This window comes from Malurus melanocephalus, unplaced genomic scaffold, assembly GCF_030028575.1.
Source record: "Malurus melanocephalus ecotype Western Australia unplaced genomic scaffold, MMel_1.1 scaffold_110, whole genome shotgun sequence".
In the NCBI taxonomy this organism is placed as follows: Eukaryota; Metazoa; Chordata; class Aves; order Passeriformes; family Maluridae; genus Malurus; species Malurus melanocephalus.
This window is the reverse complement of record NW_026623342.1, coordinates 762,326-777,653: the sequence shown is the minus strand read 5'-3', so window position 1 is coordinate 777,653 and position 15,328 is coordinate 762,326. Positions and strand designations below refer to the sequence as shown.

General features: G+C 38.1%; 1 protein-coding gene across 1 annotated transcript in view; it reads left to right on the top strand.

Moving 5' to 3' along the window:
- LOC130575509 (gamma-aminobutyric acid type B receptor subunit 2-like) overlaps positions 1-15,328 on the top strand; it is a 222,246-nt gene that overhangs the window by 70,430 nt on the left and 136,488 nt on the right. The window contains exon 3 of the mRNA XM_057369433.1: positions 8,152-8,322. Within this exon, the coding sequence (XP_057225416.1) occupies positions 8,152-8,322 (171 nt within the window). The remainder of the gene's footprint in view (positions 1-8,151; positions 8,323-15,328) is intronic.

Here is a 15,328-nt window from a genome sequence, read left to right as displayed (position 1 = left end):
CAGCTCAGAATGAATTAATGGCATCATAGAATGGGTTGAGTTTGAAGGGACCTTAGAGGCTATCTAGTTTCAAACCACACTGCTATGGGTAGGGACACCTTCTACTAGATTATCTTGCTCCAAGCCTTGCTCAGACTGGACTTGAACACTTCCAGGGATGGGGCATCCCCACCTTAACTGGGAAGCCTGTTCCAGAGCCTCACTATCCTCACAGTAAAACGTGTCTTCCTAATACCCAATCTCTTGCAATTTAAAGCCTTTCCCCCATGTCCTATCACTCCATATCCTTGTAAAAAAGTCCCTCTGTGTCTCTCTTTTAGGTACTGGAAAGTGCTACAAAGTTTTTTTTCCAGAGTCCTTTCTTCCCCAGGCTAAACAGCCCCAATTCTCTTACCCTTGTCTTTTTGGGAGAGGTGCTCCAGGCCCTGATCATATTTGTGGTCCTCCTCTGSRCTTMCTCCAACAGGTCYACATCSTTCTTSTATTGMGGGCCCCAGAACTTCAGYCACTATTCCTCATCCTAAACCACAGACATGATGAAATTAAAAAARTTGAACATCAAAACTAACTTCTTGCATTCAGACATCTACATATCCTATCAAATTATGCTGTGAGTAGTTTGGGCTGCCCAGGGAGACAGGACCGAATGCTCCTTTCCCATTAACATATGGGCACACATGTTTCAGCTGAAGTACTTCTCATATGGATTTTATCTAAACCGGTTTCTGTCCTCAGAAGTATTAATTCATTCAGAACCCAGAATTGCTTCCTAAAATGTCTCCAGAGCAAAATGCAGCTGAATGTCAATCTTATTGTGATTGGATTAATTCACTGGAATGCCATCAGCATTGAGGCAGGTGCCTTCCAAACTTGAGACCAGCTGGAAGTGCTTTTTTCTGTAAACTCCCAGGTGCCAAAGGCAGTCAGTGAAAGCAATTTCASACACAGAATTAATGAAGGTAACAGCAAATGATATTGAGTAGCAATGTTTGGCAAAATATCTGATTTTAAAAGGAACAGTAGCTTTAATCACAGGGGTAATGTGTTATGGATGATGAAAGGGATGTTCATCCATGGGATCAGTTCTTGTCCAGTGAGTTTAATACAATGTGTATCTTCATGTTCCCATTTAGATGAGGCATCCTGCCCATGTACCAGCTAGTGAGTGATCATAAATATTCTCACAGACTTTTATTTTGCTCTTGCAGCTGTCATAGTGAAAGCCCTCCCAGAGATATCAGAATATTTTTTAATTATAAAGAGTTATATGTGTTGTAACAATGAAGTTTGTCCAGTCCCATAAAATCTTCTGAATGATGAGTGTCCAGATTTTTCACTCCAGTAATTATTTAGGAGTATTATATGACAGGTAAAAATGTAACTGCTTTGCCACTGCTGGAAAAGCATAATTTCTTGTTCATGTTTTCTTCTTTAGTCAATTTATGTTATGTCTTCTTTATGTCAACTTACCACCTGTGCTATTTGGGGATCAGGAYTAGGCATAGCTGGGAGGAAAGATTGCCACTATGATTCCTAGGTCCAGTTCAGAACCYGTTCCTTTGCTGTCTGTATGTAGACACTCATCACGAGCAGCTGTACAGGTAAATTGTCAAGAAACATTATCTTTGTTTCTTGATCTTTATTACTGWGTATTGTTTTCACCTGCTTYGAAGATCTGTGCAATGCAATTGTCAATGAAATTGCTGCACTTAGCTTCTTATGTTGACATATTTCCCAAATATATAGATGCTTGTAACCATCTTTGTAATGTTACTTCCACTTGCTTTTCCTCGAAGTCATCCATCAAAGCTGATTGGATTATGCATTTTGTGCATTGAGGTGGGAGAAAGCAATCTGAAAAATCCCTTTTCTTATAATATATGCTATCATGTATTTAAGGTTCTCTTTAATATTCTTGAATAAATATAATTTTTGTCTTATTTCAAGTACTATTATGATATTAAAATTTATTCATAACTTGGCTAGCGGCAAGATGAGGTTCAGTGGTGGTTTGACTGCACATCTGGGTAAGTTGGCTTGTATAGTAAGGTTATTGTGAATTAACATTTAACCTAAATATTTATATTTTATAATTGCCATTCCTTTAAAAATGCAGTTTGTTATGCTTCAATCTGTTCTCTGTCTCTGAGTTAAGAGCATATTGTTTCATTTGTTACGTGACATCACCTAATGCTGTCTCAAGAGCTGCAGCAGGCAAATCTTTTAACTCTTCATTATTCATTAGTTTCCGTTCTGGTCCTTCTAGCTCCTGGGACCATCAAGTCATCACATGCTTGAACTTGAGTATCATTATTGCTGGCACAGGCTTGTCAAAGCCTTAGAGCTCCTGGCAAGGCACACAAAGGAGTGCTGTGTGGCGTCACAAGTATACATTGTTGCAAATTGTCATCTTCCTGAGTTTTGTCCTTGTTATTTTCCTATGACAAGGTTCTGGCTGTGCAGTCCTGTACAATTGTAAGAGTATTTTCCATGAAGCTTTCTGACATTTTCCCCCCCCTTTTTTTTTTTTTTTTTTTTTTTTTTTTTTTTGTTTTTTTTTTTTTTTTTTTTTTTTTTTTTCCAGAAAATATTGCTTCCTATCGAAGCACACATGACATGCAATCTTTAGTTATGATGATAAATGTTAGCACCAATCAGTTGAATCTGCACTTTATGTCCTGTTTAGCAATGCTGATTCATCAGTGTAATTTGGCTTTCTGGAAAAGATGCAGGAAATAAAGGTGATTTCTGCAATATATAAAACCCTCTCCATCGGGACTAGTTTTGCAGCAAGAGGGACAGATTCAAATTTTTAGCCATCATTAATAAAAAACTTGTAGAAGCCTCATGTAGACACCTAGGAAAATTAAACTAATCTCTCTGGTGCTCAATAAACTGATTTCCTGCACTTGCAAACATGAATCATTTCTCTTAGCACAACAGTTTATTCAAGGCAGGTTACCCTTTTACCTCAAGGCGTTTTTTCCCTTTTCTTTTTCCTCTCCATTGGGGAATAATATTATTACACTCCATGAACACAGTACGTAGAAATTAAACTCCAAATAGCYACTTCCTTTCCTCCCATCCTCTTCGCCAGGAGAGGGACAAAGGCAGAGACCTTGGGTTGAGATAACAATTTACTGAAAGCAAACAGTAATGGACTAAAAACACACAGCTGCAACATCAATAATAATAGTATACAAGAGGAGAAAGTGCTTTGCACACAAAAAGATGTTCATCACCTTGACATAGCTCTGGATGGCTGCTGGGACAAAGACGAGATGGCAGCTGTTCCCAAACACAGCACCACGTGATTTTCCCAGACAAAGACAGGATCGTAGGTGCTCCCCACAGCATCATCTCCCCATCCCTGAGCCAGAAACAGAAAAACAATGAAAAACAGCTCCTAAGAGCTGGATTGTCCAAGTTGAGCTGCASCRCTGCTTYGGACRCTGGACTTGATTSGTYACAWYTGCTGCTGGCRCTGGCGTTGCYRYWTTTGACTGCTCCACCCAGCTCTGCYCGGCTCCTTTCAGCTTGGGTCAGACTCAGCTGGAGTCTGCACATTTGGGGAACCACAGTAACTTTGTTAGGGTTCCTGTCACTGTTCTACTTTAGCTGATASAATCCATTTCAATAAATGTGACTCCTAAACAGACCTGTTGCCTTAGATGAGAGTGACTGTTTATCCAGGGATAGTTCTGCTCTTTTATCTTTTCCAGATTTTTGTACGCTATTACAGTGACAAAAAATAAACAGAAGTGCTTCCTAGAGATAGTAAAACAACCAAACAGAAGATTACTTGCCATTTCTGATGGCTTCCTTTCTCTCTGCAGTACATGGGACAGCAGTCTGACTTTATTCAGCCTTCCAGCTTCCAACCTCTGAACTCATATATGAGATATATACATTCTGTACATAGTGCTGTTTCCTTTTCTAATTTTGTTTCAGCTTCCCAATAATATCCTTCCTTTCTTAATTAACTCTTAGTCTTGCCCATTGATTTCATTAGTCCTGGTCTCCATTTTCTTAAATGAAGAGTAGAGCTTATCATCTTATCGTTCCTGCTTCTGTACTGACTTTCTTTAAGGGAAGGCACCAGTACTTCCTTGAACAGAAACACTTGAAAGCACTTYAGACTGATGTCTCTCAGTTAATCTACCACACCTCCTTTAAACTTAATATAGGGTTAGGAAGCTACCTTTTACTCCCCTTCTGCAGAACTRTTCCTTTCAACACTTTGTTTTAAACTATCTTTTCCTTTCATCTCACTATCTAGTGTTGTTGACAAACCTTCCATGAAAATGTGTGGATTTTCAACTAAATTAACATTTAAAAAAAGTATCATCTTTTTGGGGGAAATTTGATATATCAACATATATACCTGACCCCAAARCCTCTTTAATAAAATGCTTCTGTACATTTTTCAGTTTTTCAGCAGCCCTCCAAATCCAATCCAATATCTTGGTCTGTTTGGTTCTCAATTTGTACTATAGTTAATATTCTTGCTTGAATGGTAAACTTTATCTTATTTTCTATTTCAAAGTTTTACGCTCTTTCATTTCAGAAATTCCCATCTGAGTCATAGCTTATGTCTCCCTATATACCCTCATTTTAAGTTCAGATCCAGTTGCTCACAAATTGGAAGGAGATATTCTAAAGATATTCTAAAGAAAGACTTCTCAGAGATAATCTAGGAAGTAACTGCAGTTTTTCTGGCAGTATTCAAACAGATATATATATATACTATATATATATTATATACATTATGTGTAAGTTGTTTTTTTTTTCTCTAGATCTACATTCACATAAGCACAGATCCTGTTTATCTATGCACACACAGAAACACCACACACACAGTTATATCACCTGGTGACTGTCCACTGTGTCTTCTGCTTTATAGCAATTTGAAAAAAATCTTCCTTTTTCCCTTTCATTCATCCTTTCTTGAAGTTTGGCTTTCGGCCATCACCTTTTAGCAATTACATAAAATAATTTTCTGTGAAAAAATGACATCATACACCCATAGGTATTTATTGCAGAATTATAATCCTTCAGATAAATGTTTATCTCTCACTCCTCCTGAACATGGAGAGGCAACTATAAACACCTGTAAAAAAATCATAGCAGTTCATGAATATATATGCATTGAAATCATGTGAAAAATAGAACTTTTGTGTTCTGCAAAGAATTACATTAAAATCTGATTGCCATTCATCCAGATTTTTGGCTAAATAACTGAAAGTAAAAAAAAAAACAAAAAAAACCAACCAAATTCCTGTAACAAAAAGCAGAATGGTTTTCAGTCCTATAGAATGAAATGAGGAAACTATGAAAAGTTTTTCTTTCAATATGCAAGTTTCAAATCAGCCATGGATAAACAACATTAGCCCTAAAATACAGAGGATTAATGTTCAGTTAACAAGGACTGTATCATCTCAATGCATATGTGGGTGGACCGTGTTGTGATCTTGTTTGCTTTATTACAGTAAATAAAGGTTTAGTAATGAGTATTTTCCTGATATTTCCCTATAGCTGTGTTGTCTGACATACTTTTCCAGTAAGTCTGCCTTATGACAGTTCATTTCTTAACATGATATTTTTATTACCACTTTTTAGAATATAATGAGGGGTTTTTTTCCAATATTCCCCCTTGTCCCTCTCAAAGCAAAATATTGAGTGCTAGTGATTGTTGGGTTAAGTTCATTGCATGTCCCAAACTCTTACAKGGACAATTTTACGAAAAGTTGAATATTTTCCATTACTGAACCTTTTCAGGATATTTCTACATCTCTTATGAGCATCTTATTAAATGTCAAAGTGATCCAAAATGAGACCAATCATGATGATATATGTGATGTTTGACAGAAAGGCCTCTGAATATATCCTACAATCCAAGAATTGTTTGAGCATGAAATTTTCCCATTTTATATTTTAATAAAACCTTTCTTCGAAAAGAAAAGAAAATGAAGAGGAATATTCTTTTGTAATTCAGGTATCATTAGTTTTATACTTAAACCTGGACTCATCTCATCTCACCTCACATGGCTGAGAAATCTGTTATAAAACTTTATCTTTCTGTAAGCTTGATTGTTTTTAAGGAAATTTGAGCAATTAGGGTACTAATTTAGGCCCCTTAAGTCCCTAAAAAATCACAAAGGATGGTTTTTAATTGTCTTGCTTGTGTAACAAGTYTTCATCCTCAAGGCAGCTCACACATACAGAGATGCTTCTCATTACTGTGGAGCTTTGTACTACTGATCAGAAAAATTTGCCATTCAGTCCGTGAAGCTGAGCTAGATGAACCTTGCTGATGTTTCTTGCCACTACTATTCCTTCACTGTTGTTCTTTGCTTCTTTTTCGTAAGGATCAATTGAATTACATTTGATCCAAAACCAAATAACGACTTGAAAAGCAAGTTCTTTTCAGTCAGCAGGCTGCAAGCAGCTGGGCTGCTGAGAGGTATTCCTCTTCATGTTGGATTTCTACTGTCAAATTGTCTCACTTTTTCAGTCAGAGGTACAGCTCCTTATTTCCACCTTCATTGTGCAGTGAATGCATCATGTTCAGGACCACCAAGTTAGACAAAAAAAAAAGACTAGATCTACCTGGCAGAAGTTCATTCTTTTTTTCCTTCTGGGAAAGGTTTTGGAACACCAAAATGGCAATGTATCATAGCACCTCATATTGCACTTTTTCATTAAATCTAATGAAAGATCAGTTGCTATATTAAAAATGGTTTACCTCAGAATTGCATGACAATTACAATATTCACTATCTCCTGACTGGTAGAAAAAAAAGATTCTTCTGTTTTGAATGGTATACTGTAAACTGTCCAAGTTATGCACACTTCAAATTTTTTGGATTTCTTTCGATTAGGAAAACAAGCTATATTCAGGTCTTTATAACAAAGCAATATAATATTTGTGAGTCTAAAATCAGACAGAGAATAAGTCCTGTTTCTCATAGACTAAACCTAGATTTTTATTAACATGGGGAAAAGACTTGAACTGTTATTTCAGATTAAGTTTATCTGTTCTGAATTTCAAAAAAGATTATCTGACCCAAATATATTGAGTGCTTGATTAAAAAAGTGAAAACTTAGAAAGCTATGGTTGGATATACTTATATAGTCTTGAATTTACCTGCATTTTCTGATTCTCTACTGAGCCAGAAAGAGTTTAAGTAAACTGTATCAGGGAGCTTATTTTTTGTCAGTCAAACCAATTTGCATTAAAACAGTACTTTAAGAAACCCCTCAATCAAACAAAATTCCTGGCTGAAAAAATGCTTGAGAAGCACATTGCTAGCAGCCTAAAAAGAACTGGAGGGAATGACCAGAAGTGTCTTTGGAGTAGGAGAGTTTTCAAAAAGTGAATGCGCAGGCATTTTCCTCAAAACATTCTCTGAAAAGCATTCACAAAAATATACCACCTTTAACCTGGGCAGAAGAATTCATTGAATTTTTCTGTTTGTTTATGTGTGTTTTAAAAWTTTTCCTCTTTTCTTTTGTTGTAAGCGTTCTCAAACCATGAACAAATCCCAGTGTTTTAGCCACTGAATCCTCTTTTATAACACAAACCACAGGGGGCTGCCTCAGCGCAGGAAGCTGGGACCAAGTGAACTTCCGAGTGGCAGTCTTGGCAAACATAATGATTTTCTCTTTTTCTGTTACCTGGAGCTGTTTTATTGCATGAAGATAGGAAGAAGTACTACTAGAGGTTCACCCAGTAATTTAAAGATATATAAGACTTTGAGAATATAATATTCTCTTGGAGGTATTCTCAACTTCGATGAAGAGTAATTGATGGGGAATTCATCATAGAGATTTACTCCCTTAGGCCTTATTGCTCTGTGCAATGTGTAAGATGCATGATTTTAAACAGAGGATTTTACATCACTGACTTTTAAGATTCCCTAGTTTAATTTTGCAGCAGGTGGTTTATTGATCTAAAATATTTCAAAAATCTCTTTAAAAGAAAATGGTGATGGTTGGATTTTCAAGCTGTATGATGATGAAACTTCTCTACGTGACAGAAATGCACAGATTGTGTCTTGCTGCACTGACAAAAGCAAAGTTTTTTTACTGACTGCTAGATGACTTATGGTGACATTCATTTTTTTTTTTTTTATCTTTGATTTTTTTCCAGCTTTCATTTGCGGCAACAACTCCCGAGTTGGCTGATAAGAAAAAATATCCTTATTTCTTCCGGACRGTGCCATCTGATAATGCAGTGAATCCAGCAATTTTGAAGTTACTCAAGCATTATCATTGGAAGAGAGTAGGAACTTTAACCCAGGATGTACAAAGGTTCTCTGAGGTAAGATTTGCATAATTTCTAGTACACACAGGGGGATGCTAACATCAGACTTCGAAGGAGCTACTTCCTTTACTAACAGCAATTAAGGAAAAAGAAACAGTCCCACTTTTTCACTCTTGTTTGGCTTGCTGTTTGTAGGTCACATTTGCTGTATTGAATAAGCYTAATTCCCTTCTGGGGTTTATTTGAGTGTCTGCAATAAAAACTACCCGTGCTTTCRCGTGTCTGTTTTTTACACCCAAGGTCATTGCACCCGAGTGCAAAGGTTTGTTTATACYCTTTGATATGCAAAAACATAGGTTTTTGAGGGAGGCTTGTATCCTGACTCTGGTTCACTTAAAAGGGAGAATAAATCCAATTATTTCATCATGTTCCTTTTCTGCTGTGAGTTATTATAAGCATCAATCTGAACACTGAGGAACAAAATCTGTTAAGTCTGAAAAATATTGGAGGAGCTTACTGAAGCAAAAATGTCTGAACCCCTAGTGCTAATAAGATCACATACCAAGCATCCCACGGATCCTTTGAGTTTCAGCCTGAACAACATTTTGGTCATAGATATTGCAAAAAAGTATGGACCGTCTTTAAGCGAGGTTTTAACAATAGAGTAAAATAAAATATTTTATATGTAATGAATCAGAGTAAGACAAGGAAAAGAGTTGGCCCAATTATTGTCAGAGAGGTAAAACTAACAGAGGCATGCCTGTTTGTTTGGTTGTTGGAAGCTTTTTTCTTCCTCAGCACTGATTTAAAAAGAGGCTGATTTTGCTCTGAAGACTAGCATAATTAAAACAAGGGAAGAGGGATAAGAACAGGTTAGAGTCATCTTAGATGAGTCAGATATTTTCAAATTGTCTGGCACAATTAATTCACTGTGGAATACTTAAGAAATCTTAGACTCTTCCCTTATGAGCTTTGAGAATTAGAGGATAAAAAGTAAATGAATTGTAGGGGGAGGGAAGAAATCTTTGTGTCTGTCTTTCCARAAAACACACAAAGGCCCAGGGAATTATAGGCCAGTCAGGCTAAATTTGATTCCTGAAAAGACACTTGAGCAGATAATCTGTTTGGAATCACAGAGAAGATAAAAAGATGCTAAACAACGGTGAAAATGGATTTGTTGAGAATAAATCATGTAAAGCAATCTGATTTCCCTCTGTGACAAGGTAACAGATCCCAAGGAGGTGTGATAGGTGGTGTGTGATATTTTATAACTTATAAAACATTAAAAGTGCTCCTAAAGAAAAGCACAGAAATTTAATCTTGGTGAAGATCCTGTAAGAGCAGTCTAGCTTCTTACCAAYATTCCTGCCACAAAAATTAAGAGGTCAGTTGAAAATTTGTTTATAAAACAAATTCTGAAGCAAAAAGTCACCAAAAAGTAKGGTATGTTTTACCCTTCTCTGTCTTGGAATTATAATTTCAATGAGCAGTTATCATTGGTATACTGTCAAACAAGAAGGATGAGGTTCTGTCAAGTGGTATTCTCTAGAAAGAGATAAGCTTTTCTCTAGATAGTATGATAGAGAAAATGTTTATTAAATTGCAGTTGATAYTTACTTGGGAAAAGCTGCCAGTACTTTGCAGAGGACAGGATTAAGTTTCAGAATGATAATGATATTATTGGTTTAACCCCACCCAGTATCCAAGCRGCACACAGCCACTTGRTCACTCCCCCATGAGCAGGTTTGGAGAGAGAATCAGAAAAGTAAAAGCCAGAAAACTCAGGGGTTGAGATAAAGACAAACTCATACAGAAAGCAAAAGCTGTGTGCACAGGCAAAGTAGAAAAAAGAAATTATTTCATCACTTCCCATRGGCAGGCAGCTGTTCAGCCATCTCAAGGAGGGCAGGGCCCCATCACAGATAGCAGGTACTTGGGAAGACAAGCACCATCACTCCAAATGTCCCCCCCTTTCTCCTTCTTGCCCTACTTTATATACTGAATGTGATGTCATATGGTCTGGAATATCTCTCTGGTCCTTTGGGGTCACCTGTACTGGCTGGGTCTCCTCCCAGCCACCCCCAGCCCCTTGCCAGCGATGCAGGATGAAAAGCAGAAAAGGTCTTGGCTTGGTGTAAGCCCTGCTCAGACATAAAAAAAAATCTCTATATTATCAACCCCAAGTTCAGTACAAATCCGAACCACAGCCCCCAGACACTCTGAAGAAAACTAACTCTACCCCAGCCAAAACTTCAGCACATTGTTGCAGGTTTTAATATAAACAATATTTAAGTGAAAAAGTTCAGAATGGCTGTGTAGACAGCAGATCTCCAGAGAAGGATATGGAAAGCAGTACAATGAACCACAAATKGAGTAAGGGGCAGGAAGTTCAGACTGCTTGACTTACTGTAAAAAGTAGCAAAGAGCTCTCATTGCACCACCGCAATGAAATGCAGTATAGACAGTTAAGACACACAGAGTAAACTCTACTTASTGTTTATTAGATGGAAGTTGGGACACCAGATCTAGTATCATCTTGAAGAAAGCAAGTAGATCAGAGAAGTCTGTAAAAAACATTAGGTCACCAGGAAGCATATTTAATGAGAAAGTTTAGAAGTGAAAAAAGGTCAAAGAGGGTAGATTGTTGAACTTTTGTTGTGTAGGTATTTTTAGGATAAGACTAAACAACCACAACATAGGGCTTCTTGGTCTTGCTTTGTGGTTAGGCTCAAGGCTCCCTTTCTTGACATTACTTGGATTCAATGATTACGACTTTTCAAGTGACCTGTATTCTATGGCTGCCAGTAGCTCAGCTCACTGATAGCATCCTTTGTGAGTTCCTCRGGTCTGTTTGTACAACCAGAAATACCCTTTCTACTGGGTTAATGTTTAAATTGTGTAAGTTGTCTTGCTATAAGGATAATATACACATTTCATCAATTCTGTTACTTAACTAGGACGAGTTTGTACCTACTGTGCTTCTGTGTCCTAGATTTTATCGATTGATGCCCTATTCTCATCCTCTGGGAGAAGATTCTGTTTCAAAAGTTAATTCTGGGGCAAAGATTTATAAATGAGGTTACAAAATATTTTCAGGGTTTTCAGATTAAAATGTTTGCTGTGGTATGTAATTGTAGGGTAATTTAGGTTGGGAGAACCTGCTGCTCAAGGCGAGACTAGCTTTCATGTTTATCAGCCTTGAACAGTTATAACTGTGTCCGGTTCCAGGCAGGACAGGGTTAATTTTGGCAGTAGCCAGGAGGGGGCCGTGGCCAGGACCCAGAGGTTGTTCTGTGCCACCTCTCCTCATTGATGGGCAGGGGGAAGGGAGTCTCTTCCAGGGAACAGGGTCCTTTCCAGGTCAGCACAGCGTGGTGGAAACATTCCCAAACCACAACACTGTTGCACACACAGTTTTCAGAAAAGGCCTGGCTATGTCCTGTTTCTGATTCACAGATGAGCTTTCAGCTGATTGAAGATTATGCAGTGGTTGGTGCCTCAAATTTTACTGCTGCCTGGCACTACCTGTTTGGGATTGTGTTTTGAATTAGGCAAAATAAGCAATATTCCTGTGGTTTGTTGTTTGCCATGTTTCGTGCTTCAGTGGGAAGATACATGAGAATGATGTTACACGTAACTATCAAGAAGTCAAAACTGTTGGGAGTCACCAGTATTGAAAATGTAAAGGCTACAGAATATAACTGGGAAACAGAGAAATGTGTAATCATGTACTGGTTTACAGATGCTTTATTTGCTTACTTTGGTATTTTTCTGTTATTTCCTGCATATTTTCCATTTTATTGATACACTTTTTTATTCATAATAAGTTTTAAACTGGAAGTTGGCATTTGACTGCRCTGGTACACTGGCAGGGATTCCTTGTTTTGTGGTAGGGCACTTCCTTTASAGTGGCTTTAGTTACTTCTTTTTTGAATCATCTCATGTTGAAACTCAGTGAAACTGAATTTTAACTTTACATTTGATAGCATATTCATGATATTTCTAGATTATTTAAAAAATGTATATACTTTCCTCCCACTGGAAGCCTTGTCTGGGATTGTTTTAAAAATAAGTTAAATCCTGTGCATCTCAAGTTAATCTTTGTTTTTCCCTACTTCTTAATAGTCGYCTCTTTATGTGATTTCTCTTCGTCTTCATGGAAATATTGAGAACTCCTAATGTAATTTTATCCGTGTAGGTGGCATTTCRAAAAGGCAGAAGAAATGAGAAGTGTGCAGTAAGCTAATGAAATAGATTAAYAATATCAAGACAAAATATTCTCTCTTGTGACTCTGTCACAGTCTTCACTAAGTTCAATAACCTAAAAATATGTTGGTGACAAAGACTTGAGAGAAACAAACCTTGTAAGTGGACAAAATAATTTTTTCTGGTGGACATGATGAGAGCAGGATTTCATTACATTGTGTTGCATTCTGCACACTGACATTATCTGCAAAAATCAGCAGGCCATCAGGGTCAATTTTACCTAACTTTAAAGAATTTAGTATTTATAAATTCCAAGTCTCATCCCAGAAAATATAATAGTGGAAAAAATAAAATTGTTCCCAAGAAAGGCAGTTAACGAGAAGTGTTCTCAACATGTAATGTATGTCTGTTGCTGTAGAGAAAGCAGGGTAGAAGTATTATTAATTTTATTTATTGTGGCCTTGCTTTGTCACTGTGGAGTCTGAAAAATTGCGTCTGAGTTAGTGGGCAGTTCTGATAAGAATTCATTGGATAAGCAGAGGCAATGAGAGAGTTATTGTGGGGCTAAGAGGGGCTAGACAGGGKAAATAAATATCTGTTGACCTTTTAAATTTCAGCCAAAAAACAATCTTGAGACCCCAGTTTTCGGTGGCTGTAGGTTTATATTACGTAGACTGCAAGGTGTGATTAGGCTTTTTGACTTCTTGGGTTTGGCTTCTGAGGAGTGAAAACAAGAGCAGGGGTTTCCCCTCTCCATCACRGTTGCCAAGAGGTTTTAGAACAGTAAGAAAAACATTACCTAATTTATCCATGAATGAGCTTGGAAGCCTCAAATATACCAGATAACATAAATGTTTAATCTGTGAGCTTGGAATAGTACACAGTAATTTCATCCTAGAAGGAGTGTCCTGCCTTCAACTTTGAGCAGTAAAAAAGAAAGGCACAGGAGAGACACAGAAGGCAGTAAATATAGGGAAAAGCTCATGAAGAGATGAGATTGAGAGCAGGAAAATGRAGAAATTATAAATGCAATTGTTTAACTATAAAACTTCTAAAAATTATCTCTTCCTAATGTTTACTTTGTTTCAAGGTGTCGTGTGCCTGAGATCTTCCTTCATATTGCCTTATTCCCATTTTGGCTAATTTCTATAGCAAAATCTTAGGAACAATTTAATTCAAATTTTCTTGACTTTGCAGAGAAGAACGAATTCCTCTATTCTGTCTTATAATTATGCTTTCCTATAATTCAAGTTGATACATTAAGATCTTCACAAAAAGGCAGTGTCTGAAAGTGACTTCTACTAGTGAAAGGGAAACTGAAGTACCACAATTCTTCTGGGTCCTGGTAAATCTTTAGAAGCCATGAGACTGTGGGAAGGTCATAAGATTATGATATAGAAAATGGGGATAAATAAGAGAGATAAAACCTTAGCCTAGGTTTATCCCTCAAAATAAGAAATGGTCTGTGTACATCCAGCTGCAGAGTGTGGGGTYGTTTTTAGGTGAGAATTGTAAATAGTAGTTAGAAGTGACTATGTCCAGGCAACTTTTTAGTATCTTTGTTGATGAAGACTACACAGCCTTCCTGGGCAGCTTGTGCCAGTGGCTGGTGATCCTAAGTTACAAAGCATTTCCTGATGTTCCCATGGTATTTCCTAGGTTTCATTTTATGCCCACTGACTGATCTTTCCACTGGGCACCACTGAAAGAAGCCTTGCTTCATCCTGTGTGATTACATTAATATATAAAAATGTATATATTAATGTATTAATATTCATTKATGAGATTCCCCACCAAACTTTCTCTTCTTCATGTTGAAAAGTGCCAACTCTCTCAATCTTTCTCACAGGAGAGATGCTCCCTTGTCTTAGTCATCTTCACAGCCCTTCTCTGGTCTCTCTCCACTGTGTCTCTTGCATTGCAAAGCCAAGAGCTGAACCTGGCACTCCATGCATGGGCTCAGCAGTGTCAAGCAGTGGAGGATCACCTCCCCTGACCCACAGTAACACCACTTCTCCTTCATGCAGCTCAGGATATCATTAGCTTTATTTACCACAAGAGCCCATTGCCGGCTCACATCAACCTGCTGTCTACCAGGACCATTTTCACCAAGCTGCTTTCCAGTTGGGCAGATCCAGCCTATCCTGGTGCATGTGGCTGTTCCTCTGCAGCTCAGGACTTTGCACTTCCCCTCGTTGAACACRAGGTTCCTGTCAGCCCATGGCACTATGACCCCATTGTGTATWGGCCACTGATCCCAGTTTGTGTCATCAGCAGCCTTGCCCCATCATCCAGATCATTAATGAAGGCGTTGACCAGGACTGGACCCTGTACTGASCCCTGGGCTGCACTGCTGCCTTCTGGGCTCCACCTAGACCTCATGCCACTGGGTGCAGCCTTTCAGGCCAGTTTTCAGCTTACCTCGCTGTCTGCTTGTCCAGCTCATACTCTATTGACTACTCCATGAGAATCTTATGGGACAGTGTCAAAAAGCCTTGCTGAAGTCTGGATAGGCAATACKCTGCATCACCTACACCAAGATTGATGTGAAGTTGACTGGCCTGAAGTTCCCTGATATTTCCTTGGCTCCAGTCTTCAGGCACTTATCCCAGTCACCATGATTGTTTGAGGATTGTAACCTACATTGGTGTGCTCAGTAATTATTTGCCCACAAGATTTCAGTTGGCTCATTATCCAACCCTAACAAGAACTTCATACAGTCCAGCTCTTCTGCCTCATAAAGGGCAACCCCCCTCCTCATTTTCCTTCCTTCCTTCCTTCCTTCCTTCCTTCCTTCCTTCCTTCCTTCCTTCCTTCCTTCCTTCCTTCCTTCCTTCCTTCCTTCCTTCCTTCCTTC